The sequence below is a fragment of the Fonsecaea erecta genome (genome assembly GCF_001651985.1).
Source record: "Fonsecaea erecta strain CBS 125763 chromosome Unknown Scaff5, whole genome shotgun sequence".
NCBI lineage: Eukaryota > Fungi > Ascomycota > Eurotiomycetes > Chaetothyriales > Herpotrichiellaceae > Fonsecaea > Fonsecaea erecta.
In genome coordinates this window covers 2,217,396-2,244,013 of record NW_017387248.1, presented here as the reverse complement: position 1 = coordinate 2,244,013, position 26,618 = coordinate 2,217,396, and the positions used below count along the sequence as shown (strand labels likewise).

General features: G+C 55.0%; 10 protein-coding genes across 10 annotated transcripts; 5 read left to right on the top strand and 5 right to left on the bottom strand.

Moving 5' to 3' along the window:
* Nucleotides 1-12: 12 nt before the first annotated feature.
* AYL99_06870 (hypothetical protein) lies at nucleotides 13-4,496 on the top strand (the record flags this gene model as incomplete). The annotated part of the gene is made up of 7 exons (XM_018838379.1): nucleotides 13-394; nucleotides 450-579; nucleotides 629-1,675; nucleotides 2,451-2,698; nucleotides 2,748-3,345; nucleotides 3,417-3,704; nucleotides 3,764-4,496. 7 exons carry the CDS (start codon nucleotides 13-15, stop codon nucleotides 4,494-4,496), a joined length of 3,426 nt encoding a protein of 1,141 aa, XP_018692939.1.
* Nucleotides 4,497-5,179: 683 nt separating this feature from the next.
* On the top strand, nucleotides 5,180-6,476 carry AYL99_06869 (hypothetical protein; the record flags this gene model as incomplete). The annotated part of the gene is made up of 4 exons (XM_018838378.1): nucleotides 5,180-5,192; nucleotides 5,270-5,531; nucleotides 5,605-6,106; nucleotides 6,183-6,476. 4 exons carry the CDS (start codon nucleotides 5,180-5,182, stop codon nucleotides 6,474-6,476), a joined length of 1,071 nt encoding a protein of 356 aa, XP_018692938.1.
* Nucleotides 6,477-9,933: 3,457 nt separating this feature from the next.
* On the top strand, nucleotides 9,934-11,434 carry AYL99_06868 (hypothetical protein; the record flags this gene model as incomplete). Its single annotated transcript, XM_018838377.1, has 4 exons — nucleotides 9,934-10,300; nucleotides 10,368-10,473; nucleotides 10,530-10,791; nucleotides 10,904-11,434. 4 exons carry the CDS (start codon nucleotides 9,934-9,936, stop codon nucleotides 11,432-11,434), a joined length of 1,266 nt encoding a protein of 421 aa, XP_018692937.1.
* A 973-nt stretch (nucleotides 11,435-12,407) lies between these two features.
* Nucleotides 12,408-13,011, bottom strand: AYL99_06867 (hypothetical protein; the record flags this gene model as incomplete). Its single annotated transcript, XM_018838376.1, has 3 exons — nucleotides 12,408-12,592; nucleotides 12,703-12,838; nucleotides 12,907-13,011. The coding sequence occupies 3 exons, from the start codon at nucleotides 13,009-13,011 to the stop codon at nucleotides 12,408-12,410; spliced, it is 426 nt and encodes a 141-aa protein (XP_018692936.1).
* Nucleotides 13,012-13,780: 769 nt separating this feature from the next.
* Nucleotides 13,781-15,037, bottom strand: AYL99_06866 (hypothetical protein; the record flags this gene model as incomplete). Its single annotated transcript, XM_018838375.1, has 1 exon — nucleotides 13,781-15,037. The coding sequence occupies one exon, from the start codon at nucleotides 15,035-15,037 to the stop codon at nucleotides 13,781-13,783; it is 1,257 nt and encodes a 418-aa protein (XP_018692935.1).
* Nucleotides 15,038-16,378: 1,341 nt separating this feature from the next.
* On the top strand, nucleotides 16,379-17,526 carry AYL99_06865 (hypothetical protein; the record flags this gene model as incomplete). The annotated part of the gene is made up of 2 exons (XM_018838374.1): nucleotides 16,379-17,108; nucleotides 17,162-17,526. The coding sequence occupies 2 exons, from the start codon at nucleotides 16,379-16,381 to the stop codon at nucleotides 17,524-17,526; spliced, it is 1,095 nt and encodes a 364-aa protein (XP_018692934.1).
* Nucleotides 17,527-17,666: 140 nt separating this feature from the next.
* Nucleotides 17,667-18,187, bottom strand: AYL99_06864 (hypothetical protein; the record flags this gene model as incomplete). The annotated part of the gene is made up of 3 exons (XM_018838373.1): nucleotides 17,667-17,813; nucleotides 17,871-18,058; nucleotides 18,142-18,187. The coding sequence occupies 3 exons, from the start codon at nucleotides 18,185-18,187 to the stop codon at nucleotides 17,667-17,669; spliced, it is 381 nt and encodes a 126-aa protein (XP_018692933.1).
* Nucleotides 18,188-19,144: 957 nt separating this feature from the next.
* On the bottom strand, nucleotides 19,145-20,527 carry AYL99_06863 (hypothetical protein; the record flags this gene model as incomplete). Its single annotated transcript, XM_018838372.1, has 1 exon — nucleotides 19,145-20,527. The coding sequence occupies one exon, from the start codon at nucleotides 20,525-20,527 to the stop codon at nucleotides 19,145-19,147; it is 1,383 nt and encodes a 460-aa protein (XP_018692932.1).
* Nucleotides 20,528-21,236: 709 nt separating this feature from the next.
* On the bottom strand, nucleotides 21,237-22,199 carry AYL99_06862 (hypothetical protein; the record flags this gene model as incomplete). The annotated part of the gene is made up of 1 exon (XM_018838371.1): nucleotides 21,237-22,199. The coding sequence occupies one exon, from the start codon at nucleotides 22,197-22,199 to the stop codon at nucleotides 21,237-21,239; it is 963 nt and encodes a 320-aa protein (XP_018692931.1).
* A 1,204-nt stretch (nucleotides 22,200-23,403) lies between these two features.
* On the top strand, nucleotides 23,404-25,855 carry AYL99_06861 (hypothetical protein; the record flags this gene model as incomplete). The annotated part of the gene is made up of 2 exons (XM_018838370.1): nucleotides 23,404-23,939; nucleotides 23,989-25,855. 2 exons carry the CDS (start codon nucleotides 23,404-23,406, stop codon nucleotides 25,853-25,855), a joined length of 2,403 nt encoding a protein of 800 aa, XP_018692930.1.
* Between the last annotated feature and the right edge of the window lie 763 nt (nucleotides 25,856-26,618).

Here is a 26,618-nt window from a genome sequence, read left to right as displayed (position 1 = left end):
ACCGCTGGAACTATGGCTGACATTACAAAATCAGAAGTCGAGGAGACGGGCATGTCTGTCTCTGCCCACGACGAGTATCCGTCCAAGGTGATTGAGAAAGGGGCAGACTTGGCCGCCACCTTTGCGGCACAAAATGCCAATGTTGCTGTCTCGTCCGAGGCCGAGACACGATGTCGGCGCAAAATCGATCTATGGCTGATGCCGACGATGATGATCTCGTTCGCTCTACAGTACACCGACAAAGTCATTCTCAACGCGGCTTCGCAGTACGGCATCATCCAAGATCTGCATCTGTACAAGCCGGTGATCAACGCGGAGACTGGAAAAGAGACATTGAACCTGCATCGATACTCCGTGGCGACGTTGATGTTCTACTGGGGGTACCTCGCTGGCTGTATGAGAAACCATATCTTCCCTGATGAGTGACCCCGAGGCTGACCTAGAGATAGTGGCACCTGCGGTCTTTCTTGCTCAAAAGCTGCCGGTGGGAAAATACTTGGCCAGCACCGTGATCATCTGGGGAGCGGTGGTGATGTTGACCGTGTGTTGTAAAAGCTACCAAGGGCTACTTGTTCAACGGTAGGAAGTTGCCCAGGGTCAGATGTTCCTGAAACTGACGAGGTCATAGGTTTTTCCTGGGCATTTCGGAGTGTTCGATTGCTCCAGCCTTCGTCATCATCACGGCAATGTGGTGGAAGAAGAATGAGCAGCCTCTGCGAATGGCTATGTGGTACACCGGGGCGGGCTGGGGTGCTCTCTTGGGGCCCATGATCCTGTACGGCATTGGCCATATCAAAGGCGACCTGAGCCCCTGGAAGTACCAATATCTCATCTTGGGCGCCGTGACCATCTTGTGGGGGGTCACTATCCTGTTCTTCTTCCCCGATAACCCGATGACAGCCCGGTTCCTGACCCAAGAGGAGAAGGTCGTGGCCGTTGAGCGGATGAGGTCGGAGCAGCTGGGCATTGAGAACCGCCATGTCAAGTGGTACCAGATCGTCGAGGCCCTCGTGGATCCCAAGACGTGGCTCCTGGTGGTGATCGTCTTCTGCGTGACCTGTGCGAATGGAGCCATTTCCGGCTTCAGTGCGGTCATCGTCAAGAGCTTTGGCTTCAGTCCCTTCCGGTCCGTCCTGTTAACCGGATGCGTGGGCGCCTGGGTCTTGGTCAACCTCTTTGTTGTCGGCTTCGTGGGAACCTTCGTCAAGAACTCACGACTCATCCTCGCCATTATCTGCGAGATTCTGGTCATCGTCGGTTCGAGCCTGGTGTGGAAACTCCCCTGGGACACGCATAAAGGCGGTGCTATTGTCGCGTTTACCATCACCGCTGCCTTCAGTCCCGGCTACACCATGGTCTTGGCCACCAACTCGGCTAATGTTGCCGGGCACACGAAGAAGTCCTTCGTCGGGGCACTGGTTTGGGGCATCTACTGCATCTGCAACGGCGTGGCGCCGCTATGGATCAAGACCACCGAGCAGCCTGAACAATACCCAACGCTCTTCATCGTCACCATCGCCACGGCGGCCATTGCCATCTGCTGCTGCCTCGCTCTCCGAGTGTACCTCCAGTTTATCAACAAGCACCGGGATGCCACTTACGGGGTGGTGGAGCCGGCGGAAGCTGACGTACAAGGATTTCGAGATCTCACGGACATGGAAAACCACGCTTTCAGGTACGCTCTTTGATCAAGGGGAGTAGAAGAACAGCCTCGTGCTTGGTACCGGGACAGATCCTCTCGATAGTCTCGGTTCATTGGCTATGAGCACATGACCAGGGGCCATGAAGATGGCCGGCCCACATAAGGCTCTGGGGCAGATCCTGAAGTTCTCATGCTATAGCATCTAGTCTTTATAAACAAGTGCTTGGAATCTTGGCTCTGGTGAGAGGAGAGGTCAGGCTGTCTGGAAAATACTCCTATAAGCCGTCTAAACCTAAACTCCGTAAGCGTGCCTATAACGGCCTGATCGTTAGAGCCACGGCCGAGTTTTCTTCGCCAAATTCCCATTCCCCCGCGCCCTCGTATGGAACCTTCCGGGGCCTCTAAGCTCCTCCGGACTCTGGGTGGGGTCTGGTCACTACGCTTGCTTCACGGGACGCTTCTGGGGGCGAAAGGAAGATTTAGATCTAATAATGCCTGGACCTTGCTCCTTCGCTTCTTCCCTTTCCCCATAGCCACTGAATCTCCAACGACCCGCTTCAACACCTGTGCCCAGTTCTCTTTCTGCTCTGCTCAACCTCATGAACGTGCCTAAGGCCCACAGCAGAATCGACCGCGCTTGCGAGCGATGTCGAGCCACCAAAAGGAAATGTCGGCCACCGTATCCCTGCTCGGCGTGTTGCGAGACTAGTGCCACGTGTGTGGTGCGAGAGAAAGCCCGGTATGCGGCATAATCACAGAGTATATTGTTCTAGCTGCTGGCTCCTGAATCCTGACACGGTCTTCTCAGGCCACATCGACGACGACGACGTCCGCAGCCACAGCCACAATCCGCAAACTCTCCTAACATCGAATCAGAGACTTCGGCCAGCGGTGTCGGCAACCAGGCGTCCAATTCGCCTCAGGACGACCTTGTACACAACGATACCGTTGGCGAGCCTACAGCTTATGGTGTCAGCAATCAACCCAGCTCGACGCCGGGCCCAGCTTTTGTTATCGTCCTTCGACTGGTGAACGAGTATACAGCCGAGCACTTCGGTATGCCCCAATCAATCCGTACGTGACGACGTGCTCACCACAAGGCCAGGCTATCAAACGAAGTGCACTTTAGAAGAGCCCAAACCGCAGGCCAGCCGGGGCCAAAGCATTCTGCAGCGGCTCCAGCCCAAGACTGACATCCACTGTCTCCAGGATTTGACCTATGAGACTATCACTGAGCTGGTCTCTGAAGCCCCCAACGCACTGGGTCAGCACGCCGAAATCCTAGACGTGAACCGCGTGCTGGGCTTTGTTCGCCATCTGTTCCCGTCTTGTTGCTCCAATGAAACCCCTCTTGCCATCAACAATTACGATACAGCGTCCCCCCTGGACAGCCTTGCACTATTGTTTGCGACGCTCGCCTGTCCCAGTGTGCAGAAGGGCAGTCTGACCCTGGCCACGACGTTCTTCGAGCTCTCCGTCCAGTTTGCCAACGACTTCACAGGTCAGCCGACTTTCGACACCGTCATAACGCTGTTCCTGCATCATATCTACCTCCTACACATTGGCGCGACCAGCCGGATCAGGGCGGTGATTGACCGAGCGATCCAGATTGCCCACGACCTCGAATTCAATCGGGAATCCAGCGAAGGGCCGCAGAGAGTACAAGAACTACATCTGTACCTAATCCTGTGCTATGTGGACCAGTGAGTTAGATTGGATTCCCGTAGTGTGGGTTGGTGTACTGTGCTCCTCTCTAACGATGTGATACCACTAGGTATTGCGCCATGAGCTTCAACTCGCCGACACGCATTCGACCGACGGACTACTCAACCCAGTTATTCCGGCCGCTCATCGAAGCCCACCCTCGACTATCAGCGGTCGTCGAGCTGGTCAAGATCAACGGCAAGGTCATCGAGCACCTCCAACGATCACAAGGGCAGATTAGTGATGTCCTCCGGATCGAAACCAGCATCGGGCGAATATGTGCCAAAGCAGGCCCCGTGAAGCCCTCGGTCGACCCAGACACGACGCTGGAGGCTCTCGTCCGAATTCACTTTTTCTGGTGCGTGCAATCACCCCTTTTCTCTGCCGCGTGTGCCGTTCTCTCACCATTGTGTACAGGCTCCGGCTGTGCTTGCGCGCCTCCTTTCTCACATCCGAGCAGTCGTGGGTGCCGTCAATCAATATCTGTCTGCGCGCCGCTCAAATGCTACTCAACACGTACTTTATTCTCCTGGCGCCACAAATAATGAAACTACAGCGTCCAGACTCAGCCCGGTCGAACGACGGCAGTCGGACCCAGGATGGCGTGATATCGGGGATGCCGTCGACGTGGCGACAGGTGCAACGAACCGTGACCTCGGGCCTGGTGATGTTCTACGCTTTCTGGCACGGGGAATGCTCACAAGCGGAAATCGCTCAGTCCACCGCCATCACACTCCTGCTGCTCAAACACCACAGCACGCGATGGCAACAGCACCTGGACGGGCCGAGTGGGCTCATCCAAGACCTGACCCGGATCTGCGACGTCCAGATCGATGGCGCCGTCCGGGCCCTGCTGCCCGATCTGAGTCCCGAGGAGCAGTCGGCAATGCTGCAGTCCCTGTTCGAGCGGCCGGTCCGGGCAGGTGACCACGACCACGACCACGATGGCCAAGCTGCTGCAACGGAGTTCGACGGAGAGGCGTTGGGGGTAGGTACCGCGTCTATACCGCCACGGATGTCAAGGCAACCGTTGCAGTGGAATCCGGAAGTCGACGACCCGGACTTGTTGGCGTGTGTGTTCGACTCGTCTACGGAGCTGGCTATGTTCGGGGCCATGCCGAGTCTGGAGCACATAAACTTCTGGACGTGATGGGCTTGTGTATGACTGCCGAGTACAGTTTGCTTCACTCCGTTTGGTGCATTGTAAGAGTTGGTGTAACCCATCACGTTGTCTAATCCACAGTTCTTAATCATGGAACCGGAATTAGACCCCTACGAGAAGGGCGTATAGACCTAATGCATCGATACCCTGATGAAATTCATATCTATGCCAATTTACTGCGCCAGAAGATCGCCAGGAGTCTAGAAGGGACCACTAGAGGCTAGAGAGGCTCACTAGGCCAAAGGTAGGCTGTCTAAACCAAAGTAGATTTCCCCGCGACGACTACAACGATATGGACTAACGCTTCATGCCATCAAACGGCATGGATAACAACATATTCTGCAATGCAAGCAAGCAACGTTCCGAGGAATAATACTCGACCATCAGCTTGGGAGGCCGAGACCGACGTATGGACGCGTGTCTGGAACCAAAGCTTAGAGTACTACGACACAGTGCATGGAGAGCCGAGGCCCAGAACATGGAGACGACTCGCGACCTCCTCGGTACTTTGGACACATCTCCAGGACGGTAGTAGAAGACGATCAAGGACCCTGGAACTGATACAATATGATGACCATCCCAACGTCGTGGTTGACGTGTCTGAACGTCCTCTTAAGCATTATCCCAGTCCGTACCAACTATCAACAATACAGACGAAATATCCGACCAAGATGAGCTCACGACGTAGGTCCTTAGTCCTTCCACACACACACCCAGGAAACATGCCCCATGCTGAGAAAAGACCCCCCAAAAATGCACAGAGAAGATCCGGACGACCCTGACCGACCTGTTCGGCGTGAAGCACCCCGTCATGCTCGCCGGCATGGGCGTCGCTGCCGGGCCGAAACTGGCGGCGGCAGTCACGAACGCCGGCGGCATCGGCGTCATCGGCGGCCACGGGTACAGTCCCGATGGACTGCGGGAACAGATCGACGAACTCAAGTCGTACTTGAACGATAAGGACGCGCCGTTCGGCGTCGACATTCTGCTTCCCCAGGTGGGCGGCAACGCACGCAAGACGAAGTAAGTTGTCAAGATATTGGACGCCAAACCCGTCAGAGTGCTCGGGAGGGTGTTAACAGCGGTTCTTGTAAAGCTATGACTACACCAAAGGCAAACTGATGGAGCTCATCGAGGTGGTCGTCGAGTCCAAGGCTCGCGTCTTCGTCTCCGCCATCGGCGTGCCACCCCGACAGGCGGTGGATCGTCTCCACGCTGGCGGCGTCTTGTACATGAACATGATCGGGCACCCCAAGCACGTGCAGAAATGCCTGGATCTGGACGTGGATATCCTGTGCGCCCAGGGCGGCGAAGCGGGCGGGCACACCGGCGACATTCCCTTCTCGGTCCTGATCCCCAGCGTGGCCAAGCTGCTCAAGGGCAAGAAAAGCACCTTCACCGGCGTGGACGTGCAGCTCGTCGCTGCGGGCGGTGTCTCCGGTGGTGAGAGTCTCGCTGCCGCTCTGATGCTGGGAGCGTCTGGCGTATGGGTTGGGACCAGGTTCATTGTGGCCAACGAGGCGGGCGCGTCCAAAGCTCACCAAGAGGCCGTGCTGAGCGCTACCGTGGACGACACGATTCGGAGCGTCATATTCTCGGTACGTAAACTATCCCATTTCTTCTTTTCCAAAACTAGAGGTAGTTATAATAACGGAATTATGTCTGGGCATCTAGGGCCGTCCGCTCCGAATACGTAAGACGCCGTACATTCTCAACTGGGAGGAGAACCGGCAGCAGGAGATCAAGACGTTGACGGGCAAGGGCATCCTACCGGTCCAGAACGACGCCGAGGAACATCCGGACGACGAAGAGGTCCTGGACAACATGCATCCGTATCTCATGGGCATTGTGGCGGGCACGGTGAACCACCGGAGCAGCGCGCGAGAGATTGTGGATGAGATCGTGGATGGGGCCGTCGAGAGACTCCGCGCGGGCAGTGTGATGCTGGTCAATGAGCCGAAGCTGTGAAATGGAGGAAGCAAGGAAGGAAAGAAGGGAGGGAACTGGTTACATGTCATGATCTGAAGCCCGTGCGGTTGTTACGACTCTTAAGTGGGAATCGTTAGAATCGTCAATTCCTTCGAGAGAAAGGGCGTCTTCCATTAGCAATTATTCCAGACTTACAAACTCACATAACGAACGCTGTACTCGGTTTATCCTCACAGGTCCTACCTATCTTAGACCAGGGTAATCCTTTTGGACTATTCACTCGCGTATCTCAGTCTTGATATCCCATCAATGACGGAGCTTGAGCCTACTAAGCATCGACCATGTCAAATTTCAAAGGCTCGATAGTAACTTTGACTGACACAATCACAATGATACTCAGCAGATGTTTTCTATGTGGAGTAGTGCCCGGTGGGGTTGCACGGTTGCAGAGCTGAGTACCAGGTTCAAGGACTACTCTCAGACATTCTAACATTAAATCGCATGTCGGTCCCTATAGCGTCCACATTTCGCACCGATCCAGTTACCTGGCCCATAAACGTGGTTGCTGTCATAGATTTGAACTCGTTGGGAAATATGCGAGGGCATCGAATCGCCTTGAGGTAATCTCTTAGGAACTGGTTGTTTGTTGAGTTCCCAAAGCTCACTAAAGCCAGGGAGATGACCAAGACAACATGTGCAGCTTGGATGAGCTTGGTCTGAGTCTGTAAATCAGGGAATGCTGACCATTTGGTACGTTCCAAAGACGAGACCAACAAGTTGCAATCCACCCACTCCCTCTCTCCCTCGCCTTTCCTTGATTCTGAACCTACACCAGCTTCAACACGTGCAGCGCCAGCAAGGATCCAAAAGCAGCGTTGTGGCTATTTTCAAATGTTGGTAACAGCTCATGCTTCGTTGCTAGCAACTTCAGAAAAGATGTTTACACCGGCGACAACCTCAAAGAAACGCTTGGTGTCGTGACATTCGGCCAACTGCCGAGGGAATCCTCCGCTTATACCATGATGCTTGGCCAGGGCATCTAACTCGCATTGGCAGCAGGTCTTCTCCGCTTGACCACCGGAGCTCGACCGAATCGATATTGTTTAGGCTGACCAACCGGAGTACAGGCCTGGACGATCGCCATTCGCCTCTAACTGAACCTGGGGTAAACCACCAGCTTGTGCCGAAATGCTATATCCCAACAGCCTGAAGCACCGACTTGTGTAAATCCTAATCCCCAATCATGAGCAACAATAGTCACAACTAAACAGCTATGACATACGACACTTACTTCTCAGGAGCAGAGGAGGCAGTTGCAGCTGAGCTCGGGCCTGGACAGTTGCCCCCGCAGCGAGGACACACGCTACGGATATCGTGCATCCATACCAGCCCAGTGACCGCATATTCAACACCTCGCTGCTCAACTACGGCTATCCGGCACCATTCCAGATCGACGGCAGCTCCGGGACACCGGTGACCTCAACCAGAACGCGACGTCGATCAATATCACAGGTGGGGACTCTGGGAAGTTCTTGCATCTGATGTCCTTGAAGAATAGGATTTGTAGCTCGGGTTTGGGCGACGGCCTCTTCTGTCTAGGTTGGGGGCGTTGTAAGGGAAAATTAGGATAGCTAATTATTTAGCACAATAAGGAAAACTCATCGAAGTAAGAACGGCTTGGTATAGAAGAGATGATCCAGCCATCTGTGGAAGACTTGGTAAGGTATCTTGTGTCTCGAGTTTCTGACATGAACAATTCTTCAGCCCAGCTTGCACATAATATCCCTATACGCTTACCTGGATGGGAATTCTGGTGTATGATACTAATCTCTTCCAGGACGCCATGGACGGTCAGCAACGGCCTTCCGGTGGAGCACATATAGATCGATCAAGTACTTGGGAGCTGAAAAGAGATTCCGAGCGTTGTCCCACCACCGGGCCACACGCGTATCCAGGTCAACTTCAAGTGGAGTGTCGAATTCTTCAGTCCCGTGTTATCTCCAGAACATCTCAACCCATTTCGACGAATTCGATGCCTCCTGTGATGGGAGAGGCCGTATATGATTTGTCTGATGTTTGAAAATCGGGAGAGGGCCAGGGGTTATCCTGTCGTATGCACAAATTCCTGCCCTGGCATCACCAGTTTGGGCTTGATTGAGCTGTACTGACACTCAGCAACGGTAGGCTTGCCGCGAGAAAAGAGCCGCTGTAGATTTGGCAGAATGGGTCGAGGAAGTTCTTCGTACCACGGAAAACATCTCGCGGCTAGTCTACATCAAAAGCCTGGGGGAACTTGACTCAATAGCGACAACCTATTGACGATAGCAGCTACTCAAAGCTCAGAGTCTGTCAACAGCCAGTGCCGCTATGACCTAGGTTTCGAGAGTGGACGTTGTAGCACTGTGTGGAACAAAGTGGAAGTAACCATGACTATGGCCTAAACCAGCAGAGCAGATGCTTCTTCTGAAGTCGCCAAAACAAGCTACGCACCAGCAGCTGCCCGACCAATCACAGCGCCAGCCACCGTCAGTTCCACCAACTCGGTGTCTATTCAGGCTGATATCATTCCACCTCCAACATCTTCTCTGCCTCTGCCGCTTGTACCGAGTCCTCAGGCGACTTTCTCCTGCTACGTTCCCAAGTTTGTGAGTTGTTGTGCCAGCAATAGTCCGGCACTGCTTGACCAGATGTTTCGGAGGGGGAACAATCTGGGTTCCCAAATACATACACATCGCATGTCATCCCTTCTCTCATGCTCCAGGACACCTTTCGACCCGAATCCTCAATGCCGCAACCTGCCAATCGGCAAGCTGCCCAGAGCACAAAGACGACTTCTCCACAGGCGGATCTCCACACCGAGGAAGATCCCGGTGGTGGGGAGAGCTTGGAGCTTGTGTTTTAGCTCAAATCTAGGGACGCTTCGTCTTTTCCGATCTATGCCCAGATGGTCCGTCTGGTTCCTGGACAACCGCCGAGCTTACCTCGTGGACCATGAGAGCTTCACGCACGCCTGCTCTGCGATGGAGCCTAATACAAGAAGGCTGGTGAGGAGTCAGTCCTGTCCCGGTCGGTTAATTGATCATGGAGGAGTTTGGGAGACGGAATATACGCACACAGAGAGAGAATATGTGGACGTGTATGTAAGTCTCGGGAACAAGTCCACCGCAACAGCTTCATGTGGGAGCAGCTAGATCAACATGCGACATTCTTTCGAGCAGGCCGCTACCGCTACCCTGCCGCTCTTGATTTATCCGCGGCAGGAACACCCGTGACGTCGTACGGGAATGGTCGCGAGAATTTTGGCAAAAGTTGATCAGGTCATAGGAAGGGTTTGTATCCTTTGGTGCTTCTATTTTATCCGCACAGTTTGTGTATTTAAGGTGGCCCCCAGATATGCGTCGTGGCTCCATGAGAACGAGGTAAGAAGCATCGCCACTCTCACCTTGCTGCTCTGCCTTGCCGAGTCAGTAAGTGCTCCTGCGTTCATTATCCAACGATGCGGTCTTCTATCTTTCTGTCGCTCGCTCCCTTGGCCGCTGCCGCACCATGGAATAGTTGGTCGCCGCCGGCATCGTCGTCGCCGGACTTTGCCAACGTCACCATCTTTGTGGCACCGGAGGACTGGCCTCAACGGAGCACCAGCTATGCCCGAGTGGTCTTGTTGAACCAGGACTGCGAGACCGACAACGTCCTCCTAAGTACATTCACGTTGACCCCGCCGGAGGGCCGGTACTATCCGGTCTTCGCCTCCCATGATCTCGGTGAGACGTGGACGCAAATCTCGCAGATTGAGTTCGGGCCGGAGACCGGCAAGGACTTTAGCGCTGGGAGATTGGCCCAACCAGACTTCTTGGAGTTGCCGAGTATGTGTCTTCCCTTGCCCAACCAGGAGTCTCGATGCAGCAAAAGCTGATGGTCCCCTTTCTACAGTCGATATCGGTGATTATCCGGCAGGTACGGTTCTGTTCACAGGCATGGGCCAGCCCACCGATGGGACATCCACCAACATCTACGTTTATGCCTCTCGAGACAAAGGGTGAGTCAACCATTGAATCATCTTACAGCTTCATTTTCTCACATTTTTTCCTTTAGATATACATGGGAATACGTCTCGCAGGTCGCTCAGGGCGGACCCGCCAACACCACGAACGGCGCCACCCCGATCTGGGAACCCTTCTTGATCATGTCCCCGGTCTCCCACAACCCTCCGTGGATCATGGACGCGTACTCGGACCAGCGGGATCCAGCCCACGGCCAGAAACTGGCACACCAGTCCTCTCCAGATCTGCTCACCTGGGGACCGGTCATCAACGATGCCGCGGAAGCAAACTATACTATGCGGCCGGGTATGACGGTAAGTTTTCATCGTGCTATTTAGTGGAGCCTAGTGGGGCGGATGTCCTACACAGACCCTCTGATTGGCTGCAATTCAACGCGAGTGACCCACTAATATATCTGTCTACAAGACCATGGCCAAAATGGGCAACGGGCAATACATTTTCACGTACGAGCTGGGCTTCTCCATCGACGGGCTGCCCACCAACTCGCCGTACGCGGTGCACTACCGGATCTCGTCAGACCCAGAAGACTTTGGGTCGGCGGAGGAACACCTCCTCAAGTCGTCGGACGGCAAGATCCCCAGCTCGTCGCCGTACGTGGTGTGGACGCCGATCGGCCCCACGGGCAAGGGCACGCTCGTGGTCAGCGACGGGTCGTACGCCCAGATCTTCATGAACACCGAGTACGGCGACCCGAACGCGTGGTTCACCGTGGACGCGGGCCACGGCGTCGGCTACAGTCGCAGTCTGACCGTGCTGCCGGACCAGAGCAAGGTGCTGCTCGTGAACGGGGGCATGTACAACACGAGCGTCACCGTCGTGTCGGCCGGCATCATTGACGTGCCTGGCACGTTTGCGCCCGGGTTTGGACCCGTCGGCAGCGGCAAGGACAGCGTGAGCAGTTGCAACGGTGTGGGATTCTGGAATAACTGGGCGTGAAGAGGAATGCTAGAATAACACCAGGCTGGCTGGGCATGAATGGAGGGAGGGAGGAGGTTATCTCTTTCCAGCCCCGCCACTGCTACTACAGCGTCAGTCAAAAAGTTGCCATTTCTTAGTACGGTCACGAAATATCTCGTGGGGTGGTGCATCTAATGTGAAGTAAGAGTGGATAGCGTGGACTGGACGCCAGAAGCTAGCTAGCTAGCTTTTCCTGCCTCTTTGTGGGAATATCGCGGCTTGCGTGACTAGCTGCATGTATGCGGTTACCTCGTCCGTGAAGAAGGAGGCAAAAGAGTTTCGAAGGGCAAGGTTAGAAACGGCCTCGCCCTCCAACAACTCAGTCATCAGACGATCGATCGCCGTCGTTTCGCCTGATCGCAACGTAACGTAACGTAGCCTTGCCAACGCCCACGGGGACGTCGTCCAGCCCCGAGCGTGAAAGTCGTGATATTGGATAGATTGGCAGATATTATCAGCGTCCTTCGCGAGATTCTATCGACCGATCAGCCTTGTTTCCACGTCACAAAAGATTCTGGATCGCTGGCAGCAACCCTCGGAGGCGTCCTTGAATTAGGTTCCGCGTCGTCCTCTAGCGAGTTATTAAGGTCCATCAAACTGGTGTTGACGTGTCATGGTGTAGCACATAGGGAACAAAGTTAGAGATAATGGTTATCAGCATTGGTTCTTGTTTGTCTGCCTCTCCTCTCTGAGCATACCGGAATAAAGGGACCCGGAAAGGGCTGCTTGACTTGAACAATGCCCGTGTCTTCTTAATTACCAACATCACGTCTTCTCTGGACAACACTGATGCATTGATCACTGCTGGGCCCGATCTTTCCAAGACAGCTTCCAGTTGGTATTCCGCACCCTGCTACCCCTGTCGCAGCCTGTCTTCTCCCGTCTAGCTGATATCATGTCTTAGGCCATCTCTGCAGTCAGGTGGTGGAGGTTCGCAAAAACCGTGCCATATTCAGATTTTCGATTTGAGCCACGCAAGCCCTCCACTGCCAACAGCCATGGCCGCACCGGCACCTTGGACGACTCCATTGATGACGGCCAGACCAGCACCTGCTGCACCTGCGCTTTGGGCAGTGGCGAAGACACTACCGGCTACAACATTCCCGATCCCAGCCTGCATGGTAGCGGCTGCAGTCCCTGTGGAATGAAACACACACGAGTGAGCAATCGTTACACACGGAAATGAATCATTTGATAGGCGAAGGGGGACTCGGGACACCCGGGGTTGGGGGGTGATTGTCACTTACCTGCTCCGACACCACCGGCTCCAAAACCGAGTGCAGAAAGCACAGGTACAACAACGAGGCCCGGCGCAGCGATGAGAACAACACCAGCCGCTCCGCCAGCAGCCAGTCCCGGGTTTTGGGTAGTCCATGCAGCAGCCTGGAAGATTTCAGTAAGGGCCAGCGATCAATACCTCCACAAGCTGAGGAGGTAGCAAAACAACGTACCGCTGCTGCAGCCTTAGGCCCGTGTTGTTGAATGGCCTGAGCCGTAGATTTGCCCGCTGTAACAGCCAGATCGGCTGTTTTTTGCGCAACAACGCTGAAGGACATAGTGTTGGATGTAAATCTTGACGTGATGAGGATGATTTCCGGTACAGAGGCTTCAAGTATTATTTCCTGGACTCACGAAAGCGAGGAAGGGAAGGTCCATGAGAGGTCGTGATAAGGCTGGCGCGTGGTGTGGCAGCACGCCATGCAGGCTATGCAAGGCAACCATGTCGCCAAGTGGTGGATGGTCACTGGCTCGCGGTAAAGAATCAGTCGCCCAGCTTCTGACACCCAGCGATATTCACACTTCGATGTATGGTGTACCGAGTATACCATGGAGAAACGAAGTTGTCGGGGTGCCCTTTTCTTTCACCTCCCTAATATCTTTTGTTGATGTCGCCGAAGCACCATCGAGCCAATAGCACATTAATAGCTTTACAACACAACGCAAGTTGCAGGGAAATTTCCCTCCGAGAAGGGCGGTAAGCGCCGCCGCTTTAGAGGTTGATTTCCCCCGGTGCCAAGGACGTCGAGTATAGTCTCCCTTTGTCGCAGATTGGACCATCGAAAGATATGAAGATATCAGCTGTTGGATCGGCGGCAAGGAAATACACCGTTATCGAGCCTATGACGGGCCAGGTGGCTTTGATTCATACGGTGGCTACGGTGGCCCCTTCTGAAGACGATTTTCATAGATCGGTCATACGTTCAAATCATCCCTATTCTACATATCATTACTGATTTCGTTCAAGATTCAATATCGATACTGAATCTGCAATGAGAGCTCGTCTCAATATTGACAATGTGGAGTCCTAGTCAATATTGAGCCACATTATCGTCTCTGATGCCCACCTGTATCGGCATAAGTGCTATCCAGGACCTTCTGCGTCGGTCTAATCTGCCTCCGGGGTCTTCCATCTTCAATTAAGGCCCTTGAACGCTGATTGGTTTGCACATCATGTGCACCTGTCGTTGGCTGCCGAGAGATCGTAGGCTCATAACTGAGTTGCTTGGTCGAGGAGGGCGCTGTCGTGAGCGGCATGGCAGCGTCCCTCGGTTGCTCCACAGTAGCATGTCTCGTGCGTTTGGTGGTCGTTTGCTCGGCAACGAGCTCATCAGAAGAAGTATCTGACTCGTCCTCTTGGAGCACTGACAGGGACGTACGGCTCTCCGTCAATGTGGTTGATGGAGTATCCGCAGGTGCGCGACTGGCTATCTGATTGGCGTGATCGATGAAATTGTCTCGGATGGTTTTGGCCCGATCTCGGTTGTTGCGGAAACCACCAGCTCCTTCTCTGAAGGAATTGATGTTGCCAGTCAATTGAAATCCGTTCAGTTGTGTCATGTGACACTCGGGGGATTCTCCAGGGGTCTTCGGTGGTGTCAGATGGTGAGCATAGAGTTGTAGCGTTCCGGTCCCTTGGTGGTAAGTGGCCGAGAGACTGTAGGCGTTGCCATCGTATAGGGGTTCTGCCGATTGGTAATTCTGGAGACTGTGCATAGCTCGCGCGCCGACTGCCCCGTCGTGACAAGCTTGCCGCTTAGCGACGTCGGCACGACCACCCTCACTCTTTCCCTCCAGGAAAAAGTTTGGTGCCGCCGGTAGGGAAGTGTTGTTGCATGGGACAATCTGCATTCCGAGGTCACGGCGGACACGCCGATTGATTTGTTGAGGGTAAGCGCCATCATACAAGTCTGGTTTCGGTTGGGGTAGGACGTCGGCGAGCGGCGTTAGGTGGTTGAAGAGGCGGTCGGACGCGTGATTATGCTCTTTCCCCGATTCGCCCGCAATGATGGACATGATTTCAGCCCGTACAGTCGCTTCATCACCTGCTCTGTTACAAAGTCTTGTAAACGCTTTGAAGTCCTCATCACCGAATCGCGAAGGGGATAAAGAAGCCCGAGGCATGGCCATGTCTTCTCTGATATCTTGCGCATTATTAGGTTGTGAAATCTCATCGTGTGGATAGATACCAGCGTCGATCAGGTTCTGCCCGAAATTAGGATCGTAGGAAGACTTGGACTTGCCGGTCGCACCGCTACCGCTGGATTTTGATAAGCGCTTTCGGCTTGAACTGGATTGACTCATGTTGTCGTCCTGGTCAGCTAGAATGGCAAACTACGAGAGAACTCCGTTAGGGTTAGACATAGGTGCGAGCACACGGACGGAACTCACTCCTCGAATATGACTTAAATCAGGTCCGCCGTGTCGTGAAAATCGTTTTACGCTTTTTGTCCCAGGTCTAGCTGAGGTGTTGATGTTGGAATGTGGTGTCAACACTGGTTGTTCTGCTCTTAGAGTCCTGCGGTCGTACTCTCTTAATGCTCCCCGGCTCAGATGGACCTTGGAGAGCCGATTCCAGAAGCTTGGGGGACGGTGCCACCGGTATGTTCCAGCTGCTGAAGTGCTTTTCCTTCTCTTTGCTGACGGAGAGTCCTCAGGGCAGTCTTTGGGGAGCGATTCGAGGGTATTTCTTTGCCGCTTCTTCGAGCGGGAGGTCTCGTCCAGAACGAACATGGTGTATTGGGAGGGAATGGTCGGTAAAATGGTGAGGAATAAGTAGGCTGGATAGAGGGGTCGTGTTCGAGGAGCGGTCTGCAGACAACACAGACAATGTAACACGGGCGCGTCGAAGCGTCCGTCAACTGGCTGGCATCTAGGCATTCAATGCCTGATGCCTGCATTTCGTGCGTTACTCGAATTCATTCATGATTGGATCTGAAGGCGGAAATGTCAATATTCCCCTCTCCTCCCAGGCTGCATTGGGGCCAAATTCAAGGTTCAAAGAAAAGGAAAGTCACCCGAGCAGGTAGCGCCATCTTTGTCAAACTCGAGCACCGGTCGATTGCACCATGACTTCTCCGCCAGGAGACCGATATCTATAAGGAGTTAATTAGACAACCCGGTATGCCTCGAGTGTTCTAGCATAGCTATTGCTGTGATTTCCAGGCGTTGCAGTAGCACAATGCTGAGCAAAAGCCCAAACAGTCTGTGCCGCACAGTTATTCGAACCTTAATGCCTCACCGGTTGAGAGCCCGATCATAGTCGGTGCCTGTGCGGCGGCCGTTATGGCAAACACCCTTGAAAGTCGTGTACCAGGGTAGAAGGTATTCATCTTTTTTCACGGCTGTTACTGTTCATCAGGCTCCCCAAATATAATAAATGGACTATTAGGTACAAAGCCAAAAGAGATGCTATGCTGACTTTGGAACCCGTTCTTGTGCCATTCTAGTTTCCCGCTCACAACCGAGGCACAAGTTCCTCGATGGGTCAATGGACCGAAACGCCAATTCCGACAAATAATAAGTTTTGGAGGGCGACGACCAGTGTTATCATGCTCTCCCTCTCTGCTTTAACCCTATCGTGAGAGCTCAGATCCATTAGTAGCAGGGTGAAACGATCCCTCTCCCTCCCCATCTTCCCAAACCATGAAAGCCATCCAGGTGACGAAATACGTCTCCGGACCCCAAGACCTCTTCGTGACCACGCTGCCCACGCCCGCCCCCCATCCCACGAAATACCTGATCAAGATCCGCGCCTGCGGCACCAACTTCTTCGACCTCCTGCAGATCCAGGGCAAATACCAACACCAACCGCCCCTGCCATGGATTGCTGGCATGGAGTTCGCCGGCGTGGTCGTCGCCACGCCCACCACCCGTGAGGGGTCCAAGAGCGCAGTCGCCAGCAGCCTGGACGGCACGATCAGCACGCAGACGGACCACAAGTTCAAGGTCGGGGATAAAGTGTTTGGTGCCACACACGGGGCGTACGCAAGTCACATTCTGGCGGCCGAGGACTCGCTGTTCCCCGTCCCTGCTGGCTGGAGCTTTGCCGACGCTGCTGGCGTGTACGTGACCACCCCCACAGCTTACGGTGCGCTGGTGGTACGAGCGAACGTCCAGCCGGGTGACTGGGTGCTGGTGCACGCCGGTGCTGGAGGTGTCGGTCTGTCGGCGGTCCAGATCGCCAAAGCTCTAGGGGCGACCGTCGTTGCCACGGCTGGGTCGGAGCGCAAGAGGCAGGTCTGCTTGGACTATGGGGCAGATTACGTGGTGGACTACCGTGATAAGAGCTGGCCGCAGAAAGTGATCGGGCTGTGTGAGCAGCACCGAACAGGCAATGGCAAGCAAGGCGTGGACATCGTCTACGATCCAGTTGGTAAGTCACTCGGGACTCTTCGCGAATGAACCCACTCTAACGAGCTGGCACAGGCATGATCGACCCCTCGATTAAATGCATCGCCTGGAACGGCCGGCTCCTCGTCATCGGATTTGCCGGCGGCACCATCGAGAAGGTCGCCATGAACCGAGTCCTCCTCAAGAACATCAGCATCGTGGGTCTGCATTGGGGTGCGTACGCCCAGAAAGAGCAGGGCACAATCCCCAAAGTCTGGCAAGGCATCTTCGACCTGATCAACTCAGGCAAACTGAGGGGCATCACATATACCGACAGGCACTACACGGGTCTAGAAGAGGTCCCTCAAGCGCTGATTGCCCTGGGTGCACGCGATACCTGGGGTAAGGTGGTCGTGGAGCTGGACGAACACTATGGGGATGAGGGCAAGAGCAAGCTGTGACCACCTCCTCCACAGGTGCGGTCGGGTGGTTGGTCTAGCAGATCGGATGCCCGCGGCGTTTTGAAATGACTTTTATGGAGCTCCCCCAGAAAGAGAGGCTTTGTACATGCGTAAAGGCGGTTCCGTCGCCGATGGACGCTTCATTGAAGAGCAATTGCTTCGATCTCGACGTCGACCCCCTTGGGTAGTTCCCGTACCGCCACGCACGTCCTCGCGGGCTTGTGTGAGAAGTACTTCTCATAGACGGCGTTCATTTCACCAAAATGCTTCATGTCGGACAGAAAGACCTAGAATGACGGATGAGTATCCTTAGGTTGGTGCTGTACGGACACGATAGGACTCACCCCCGCCCGGACGACCTTGCCCAGCTCGCTTCCCCCAGCTTCCAGGATGGCCTTGATGTTCTCGCAACACTGCGTAGTCTTGTCGGTGATAGATCCCTCGACCAGTTTGCCCGTCGAGTCGGCGGGGATCTGTCCGGCCACCCAGATCTGGCCGGCGGCCTTGATGGCCTGGCTGTAGGGGCCAGCAGCTGACAAGAAATGCCACCGTCAATTCTGATTCCCACCCATACGGCCAATAAAATATTGATTTGACAGAGTGCTGGAGACTTACGAGGGCAGGCATCTTTCGTGAACACGGGAGTCATTCCGGACGACATGTTGGCGGGGTAGATGCGGAATTGGCGAAACTGTTGTCGACGGAGCAGCGAGGTGGAAAGGAAGGAGGGATTTATGTGTCGAGAAGAATGGGTGAGACGAAGAGAAACGCTTCGACAGGGCGTGGACATTGAGGAAGAATGGGAGGAGGGAGATGTCCGCAAAAGGGCGTGGTGTTGATGTGCTGGAAATGCCAAAAGGACGGATAGAGATGGGAATGATTCTGTCTGACAGACACAGTTCAGCGAGTCAGCACGCTACCTTGTGGTGCAAGTTACCGATAATCTCTCTGTCAGACACCTGACTTTGCCCCGCGGCGTCACAGGCAAAAACTCTGCTTCATTTTTCCCGATTTCGGATACTTCTCGATTACTTCCATTTCTTGCGCGATGGCCCTGGTCACTATCTTTAGGAAAAGCCATCGGTGCCTTGGTGATGGTCACATCCGTCCCGCCTACGTGCACCAGCCAGGCATGGGTATTTACCACCTGGTCAAGTCACCCCCGGACACGACCTGGGAACCACAGGCACCAACTCCTACATCTCTATGCATCATGATCCCTCTGAGACGTCAAGTCCTGTCCACATGTTGTGTTATGCAGTGAGTGCTCAAAACACCATGTCCAGTTCAATACAGCAGCAGTCGTGACTAAACCGCGTTCTGCTGCCACACCTCGTGGGATATCAATTTGAGTTGTTGCTGTAGACTCATGGAGAGACGCAGCTGAAGAGCTCATTCGTCGTGGTTTCCAACCGCTTGCAATGTTGCCCAGCTGGATGTCTCTTGAGGAGAGAATTGGACAGCTTCGTGGACAAGCTTGAACAATTCTTACCAGTCCAGACCTTTTTTCATTCGAACACCGGCTCCATTTCAACGGGCAGTTCGATCTTGTGTTCCAGTTGATGGCTTTCTTTCTTGATCTAGCTCTTTGACTCCGCCGGTTTGCTTCGTCTGAGCCCTACATCCCTAGTTCCTTCAAGATCTTCTCATTATGCTCGCCCACTTCTGGAATCTTGTCCATCCTGGCGCGCAAACCTTCGACGTCCTCCTCGCCTTCAGGAACGCATCCGGGCGGCAGAAGTGCAGGAACCATGCCCTTGGGCGTCTCGACCTCGGTCCATCGGCGTCTGGCGCGCAGCTGAGGATGCTCCCAAACGCCTTGCATGTTGTTGACCGCCGCATTGGCAATCTGGGCCTCATCGAGCTTCTCCACCGCCTGAGAAACGGAGTATTTCTCCAGTGCCTTGCAGATGATTCTTCGCAGTTCATCCCTGTTCTGCACGCGAAGAGAATTGTTCGCGAAGCGTGCATCGGTGGCCAAACTGGGATCGCCGAGAACAATGTCGCAGAATCTCGCGAACTCTCGTTCGTTCTGGATGCCGAGCATGACGGAGCCGCCATCGCCTGTCTCGAACGGTCCATACGGATATATCGCTGCGTGAGAGGCACCGGTCGGTGTCGGCGCTGGTGCCCCTTTATACGTATAATAAAGGGGAAAGCTCATCCACTCCACCAGACTCTCGAGTAAAGAAATGTCGATCTTGCTCCCCTTGCCCGTCCTCTGCCGCTGCATCAGCGCCGCGAGGATGTTACTGTAGGCGTACATGCCGGCAGAGATATCAGCAATGGAGATGCCCACTTTCGCGGGCTCATCCTTGGTACCCGTGACGGAGAGCAATCCCCCCTCGCTCTGGACGAGCAGGTCGTAGGCCTTCTTGTTCGCATAGGGCCCGTCCTGGCCGTAGCCGGAGATGTCACAGACGATCAGGCGGGGATGGTCGTCCTTCAGAGCTTCGTACGCGAGGCCCAGGCGCGCGGCCGCGCCGGGGGCCAGGTTCTGCACCAGCACGTCTGCCTTGCAGAGCAGCTTCTTCAGGACCTCCAGGTCGCGGGGTTTCTTCAGGTCCAGCGCCAGACTCTCCTTGGACCGGTTCGTCCAGACGAAATGCGACGCCAACCCGTCCACCCGCGTGTCGTAGTCGCGGGCGAAGTCGCCCACGCCCGGCCGCTCGACTTTGATCACCCGCGCGCCCAGGTCCGCGAGCTGTCGCGTGCAGAATGGCGCGGCGATGGCTTGCTCGATGCTGACCACTGTGATGCCGTCAAGGGGCCTTGTCGATTGGACTTTGCCTGTATCTGCTGCGGCTGTTGAGGCGAAGCGGCGTTGGTGGCTGGCGTGGCATAATAGCCTTCTAGCCTGGATTTTGCTCGCAGTCGAAGCTATAGAGTGCCTGACGCCCTCAATATCTGTCGGTTGTCGTCCATTGTGCACCGCTCTTTGATACCGAACAGCGACTGAAGCTAGGGCGGCACTCCTGGTACGCAGATTGTTCAGCATCATTTCGTACATGTATACGTATTGCCGCTTTATCTCAATCGTGGTGCCAGTGCTTGAAAAATGGGTGACAGCAACCAATGCTTAGAATCTACTGGGACGCCACGGCTTTTTGAACAACAAGAACGATAATCATCCGGTCATGTCTGTCTGCAATAAGCGGGCCGAGCTTCTTCTTCGTCTTCCTCTTCCTCTGGTCAGACATGCCATTTCCGTGCATTTGTCAAATCTACATCGGCCGTTCAGGGAGAGATTTTTAGAATCCTCGCCGGCCCACGGAACGCCAGCAACCAAGCGGCTGACCAGCGGCAGCAGCAATCTCGGAAATGGAGCTCGCGGCCTTTACGAGACCGAAGTCGCCGTTCCGAGAGAGCCAATCAGCAGTCGATATAGGGTGGGAGCTTCGGTCTCGAGGCTCCGTTATCGGTGGCCAGATCGGCAACGGAGAGCGTGTGGTCCACCGTACTGGTGCTTGCACTGCGAATGTGTGAGTGCACAGCGTGTACTCTGTAGGGATTTGACAGCTGTGTACCACGTTCAATACACTCTATCGAATATGGCCAACTACTTCGCTAGCAGACGCGTGGGTAGCCAGGGCTGAGTTCTCTGCCGGACCTGTTCCTGACAAGCGGCCCCCTCAAGCTCTGCAGTCTGTCTTGGGCACTGAATACTATATGATCGAGGATCTTGATCATTTTCGGCCGTAGCACCCCCCTCAAACCGACTTGATCGCCTTGATCCGGTTGGCCATGGCAAGAGCCGTGGTAGAGATGGCGGGCGCCAGCATCTCGAACCCGTGGGGGATGCCGGGATACACGTGGAGCTCGACGTGGATGTTGGCGGCGGCGATGCGGCGGGCATATTCCAGGTCCTCGTCACGGAAGATGTCGAGATCGCCCACGTCGATGTACGTCGGCGGGAGGCCTTCGACCGACGGCACCCGCGCCGGCGCCGCATAGTAGGGAATACTCGATTCACATGCTTTGCCACTCAGATACGCCCCCCAGCCCGTGATGTTGTCGTCGATGGTCCACGTCGCGAACGGCTCGAGCGCCTTGATCGGCTTGGTGTTGGTGTCGTCTAGCATGGGATAGATCAGGACCTGCTTCGCCACCGGCGGGGTCAACCCATCATCTCTCGCCTTCAACACAAGACCCGCAGCAAGACCACCGCCACCACTGTCGCCCATGACGATGATCCGCGCCGGGTCAATGCCGTACTTCTTCGCGTTCTGGCTCAGGTCCTGCAGCCCGGCCCAGACGTCGTCGATCGGCAGGGGATAGGGTGCTTCTGGCGAAACTCTGTAGTCCGGAGAAAAGACTTGGACGCCGGAGCGTGAGACGATCTCCTTGATCTTATTCCGGTACAGCGGCACATCCAGCCCGATGTAGCCGCCGCCGTGAATGTAGTAGATGACTGGATTTGCCCCGGTGGCGGGTGTGTCGTTCTTGGTGAAGCGGAAGATGGGCACTTCGAAGCCGTCGCTGGATTTGACTTTGAACACCTCCTCACCGACGTCTACGGAGTCAGGCACGGCGCGAAATACTGGGCCGAAAAAGACGTCCATTGCCTGACGCCTGCCGGCGACATCTCCCGGGGCCAACTTCGGCGCAGTCGCCATCACCGGGAGCAGCGGCTCCAGCACTTTGAAAAACTCCGGGTCCAGCGAGAGAGGCATGTTGGCTCTCCTTATTGTGTCTTACGGCTGTGGATGATGGTAAATGAGGGTGATCCGATCTTCAAGGACACGCATTGAACTGGCAGCCCGCGGGGGGAAGTGGGTTAATGTACAAATGTACCCTTGGTAAGCGGCCACGGAAAGTCATTTCCGGCTAACATCCTCCAACTCGGCATGTTGGAGCCTCCGAATGCTGTGGTGTGGGGGAATATCTGGTTGTGTTGAGCTCGGCCGAACTCGGATCGAAGGAAGCTCGAGGTGCAGAAACCCCAGACGGTATCCGCCAATCCCCAAATCCCCATCCATGTGTGTGGACGAGGCCCACCTGACGGTGACAACAGAGACGTATAGTATTCATACATGGAAGCGGCCAGATCGAGTCGTTTGAGAAGTTACCTTCTAGCCAATAGTCGAACACGCTGCGACCTCATCACCTTGACACTTCCCTATATTTTTGGCCAGAATGGACAGAAAGGGATAACCGTTGAACAAGCACATCTCAATTCGAAGAGGCGCTGCTTTTGGTTGTTTCAATAACTCCCCTTTGCGAACCTAGTTCTGTGGCGACAGAGGCCAGGGAATTTTTCAAAGCCTGCTGATGCTGACTAGACCTTCGAGGTAACAAAGGAAGTTCTACATATATATCTGTGATACTGTACAGCTAGTTGCCCCTGAAGAAAAAGGGGCCGACGTGCCGGGGCCGTCGACTTTATATGCCGATCAGGTGACCGGACTTTTTGTCTCCTTTCGGAATCCACTGACCGTAAACAATTCCCCAAAGCAGTGACACAGGGCGGAAGAAGAATTTTCAATGAGACAAAAGTCCTGTTATTACCACATCAAAACTCCATCGAGGCTACGGCTCTGAAACTTCCTCACCGGACGACATCAACCCCAAGCTGCTTTCAGTAATGGCAGCAGACTGCGTTCGATCTGAAGCCTCCGTGGCGTCGGCCATGGAGGTCAAGGTCCACAGGCAGATCCTCCAGACACTATTTTCATCCTGAGCATCAGCCACTGTCCCATCGCATGGACGGATCAGTCTGCAATGTACCGGGTACCTGCCGCCAGATCGGATGATGTATTCGCGAGACCCGATCTGTGGCAAATGGTTTGACTATTGTATAAACAACACACCACCAGCACCCTTGTTTTGTGGCTGCATTCTCTATCACCATATTCGTGAAGTTATATTAACCGACCCATGGCAGCTGGGGATATCAAATTGGATGAAAAACACTTCGTCAATCTTGACCCAAGTCGGCTGGAAGCAGGACTAATCGACAGTGACGATATTTCCAACCAACGGGCAACCGACAATCACATTCCGAGTGGCACTGATTTTCGGGAAACATCTGCCACGGGAGATACTGGAGGCGAACCTGGCAGGTATCCATCCTCAGAGCCTTCATCGGAGAACAATGTCGCAGACGAAGCAGCCCACAAGCAACGACGCAAGTCCTCTTGGTCGACGGTCCTCAATTGGGTAAAGCGGAAGGAGACAAGTCCTCAACATTTCAGAACCTCCAATCTCAGACCTTCGACGTCTCTCTATACCAAGTTCGAGGAGGGTTCGTCGGCTAGCCACGAAAAACCGCCCAAAGCCGATCATGTACAGGACCACCCACAAGAGGGCAGCGAGGATGGAGAAGCTCTTTCGCGAGCGTACACCCAGGCTGCGGCGCAAACAGTGCATACCTTCCTAGGTCAGAATTCCTCAACGTACCAGAGGGAGGCAAAGTAAGTCCGTCTCGTCGTCCTCAAATCCGTCTGAAACTGACCATTACAGGCTCGATCACGAAGACAGCTCGGTAGATCAACACATATATGATGTTGACTATGTCCCGGCACCTGAGCAATACAAGCCCGGTCTTTTCGGGACACTCCTTGCTTACAAACTGCACCATCTAGAGCAGGACTGGTCTCACGACCAGAAGCAACCACAGAGCCGCCCAGGTGGACAGACCAAGCATGACCTCAAAGGTCACCATCACTCTCGGTCGCTCGGGGCGTCACTCCCCAATTCTGGCACGGCGACACCCTCCAGGAAGGTCAAATGGTACGAGAAGCCGGAACAGACTAACCCCACCGCCGCGGCATTGATGCAAGCAGCCCTCTCATCCACCGGTCCCAGCGTGGCGGGAATGGGCGCCATCCCACGTCCTCGCCCCGTCCGCCCCAGATCTGCCGACATGATCTCCACGGCCGTCGACATCATCACGCACGGCAAACGTCACCCCAACCGACAGAGTGGCGGGTACAGCCCCAGCACGCTGGAAAACCACGTCGGACTCATCACCGAGGTCGCCGACATCATCGCCCGGCGGGACTATCTGATCAAACTGTGCGGCGCCTTTATGGAATATGGCGCCCCGACCCACCGCATGGAAGAATACCTCAGCGCCTCTGCCCGCGCGTTGCTCATCGACGCTGACTTCCTGCACATCCCCGGTGCCATGATCTGCACGTTTGCCGACCGCAGCATCCACGCCAACAACGTCGACATCGTGCGGAAACGGGCGGGCCTGGATTTTGCCCGCCTGGAGGACGTGTTCAACGTGTACAAGTGTGTGATTCACGACAAGCTCACCGCCGAGGACGGCATCCGCGAGATCGACAGCATTCGCCGACGCCCCGACAACTACTCGGAGCTCTTCCGCATCGTGATGTTCGGCGTGGCGTCCGTGGTGGTCGGCCCGTTCTCGTTCCAGACGCGGCCCATCGACTTTGGGCCGATCCTCCTGCTTGGCTGCGCCATCGGGTTCATGCAGGTCAAGATCGTGCCGCGGTCGGAGCACTTCAGCAACGTGTTCGAGGTGTTCGCGTGCGTGTTCGCGGCCTTCATTGCGCGGGCGCTGGGGTCGATCCGATACGCCGACGGCCAGTACATCTTCTGCTTCTCGGGCATGGCGCAGAGCAGCATCGCCATGATCCTGCCGGGGTTTATGATGCTGAACTCGGCGCTGGAGCTGCAGAGCCGGAACCTGATCTCGGGCTCCGTGCGCATGGTCTACGTGATTGTCTACGTGCTATTCCTCGCCTTCGGTTTGCTCATTGGCACCACGATCTTCGGCCTGATCAAACGCGACGCCGTGTCGTCGACCACCTGCGCCATCCCGCCCTGGTTCGCGGCGGACATGAACTGGAAGCTGATCCACACGCGGTTCGTGTGGGCGCCGCTGTTCGCGTGCTGCGTCGGCCTGATCTACCAGGCTCGCTGGCGCCAGCTGCCCGTCATGGCGCTGATCGCGGTGTGCGGTCACCAGGCCAACTTCTGGATTTCGACCCAGCTGTCGAGCAACCCGCAGGTGGCCAACGCCATCGGCGCATTTGTGATCGGATGTATTTCCAATCTGTACTCGCGGCTCTTCCACGGCCTGGCCGCCACCGCCATGCTGCCCGCCATCTACTGCCAGGTGCCCGGGGGTTTGGCGTCGTCGGGATCGCTGGTGGCGGGAGTCGTCTCTGCCAACCAGATCTCGGGGAACAGCACGGCGGCTGCACAGAATGCGTCGAGTACTGCCGCCGACGGGACCATCTTCACTGTCGGCTACAGCATGGTCCAAGTCGCCATTGGGATCAGCGTAGGGCTGTACTTGAGCGCGTTGGTCGTGTATCCATACGGGAAGAGGAAGAGTGCATTGGGGAGCTTTTGATCCGCCCCGACAGATGGGCTAAAATGTAATTAGTATCTGGTATATGGCATCGATGACGATGATAAAAGCGCGAGTCCGAGTTCCTTGAGTGTTTCCTTGAGCTATGCTGCTGCCATGCATATCGAAGGCCTTGTTGACCAGAGTCGTCAACATAGTCCTGCCGAGCAATACATATTAGCCACAAGCGAGCCAGGACACCTTCCAGATTTGATTTTCCATCCTTTTCTCATACACAGACGAGGTATGCGAGGGACACAACGAAAGCTACTGTCTCCGTCTTTCTCACTGGCCCAATTGGCTGTGTGTGTGTGTGTGTGTGTGTGGCTTGACCCAATACCCAATTGAATATCGATGCCGGCAAACACCTCACCGACGCGGGTTAGTCTCGGCGTGCCGACTTCTGCAAGGTCAGCTTCGTGATGAGACGGGCCAATGATAAGGCCCACCGCGTTGTGGCCGAAACTGGGAAATTTACCTAATCTAGATGGTTTGATATCAGAAGAAGTCGGTGGCGGTGGTGTTGGTGGTGGTTGTCAAACGACCTCTTCGTTCGATGTTGCTACTATGCTATGCTGTGCTGTGCTGTGCTATGCCACTACTACACCTCGTCCGAACCCCTGAACTTTTGAGGCTGAGTTTCATGACGATGGATGCATGCACGGCCGCACTCACCATGTCGAGGTCCACACGCTCTCCTCCCCATGCCTCATGTCCCATGTCTCCGTCTAAGAATCTTGACCTCTCTGCTGCCCATGTCAATCTC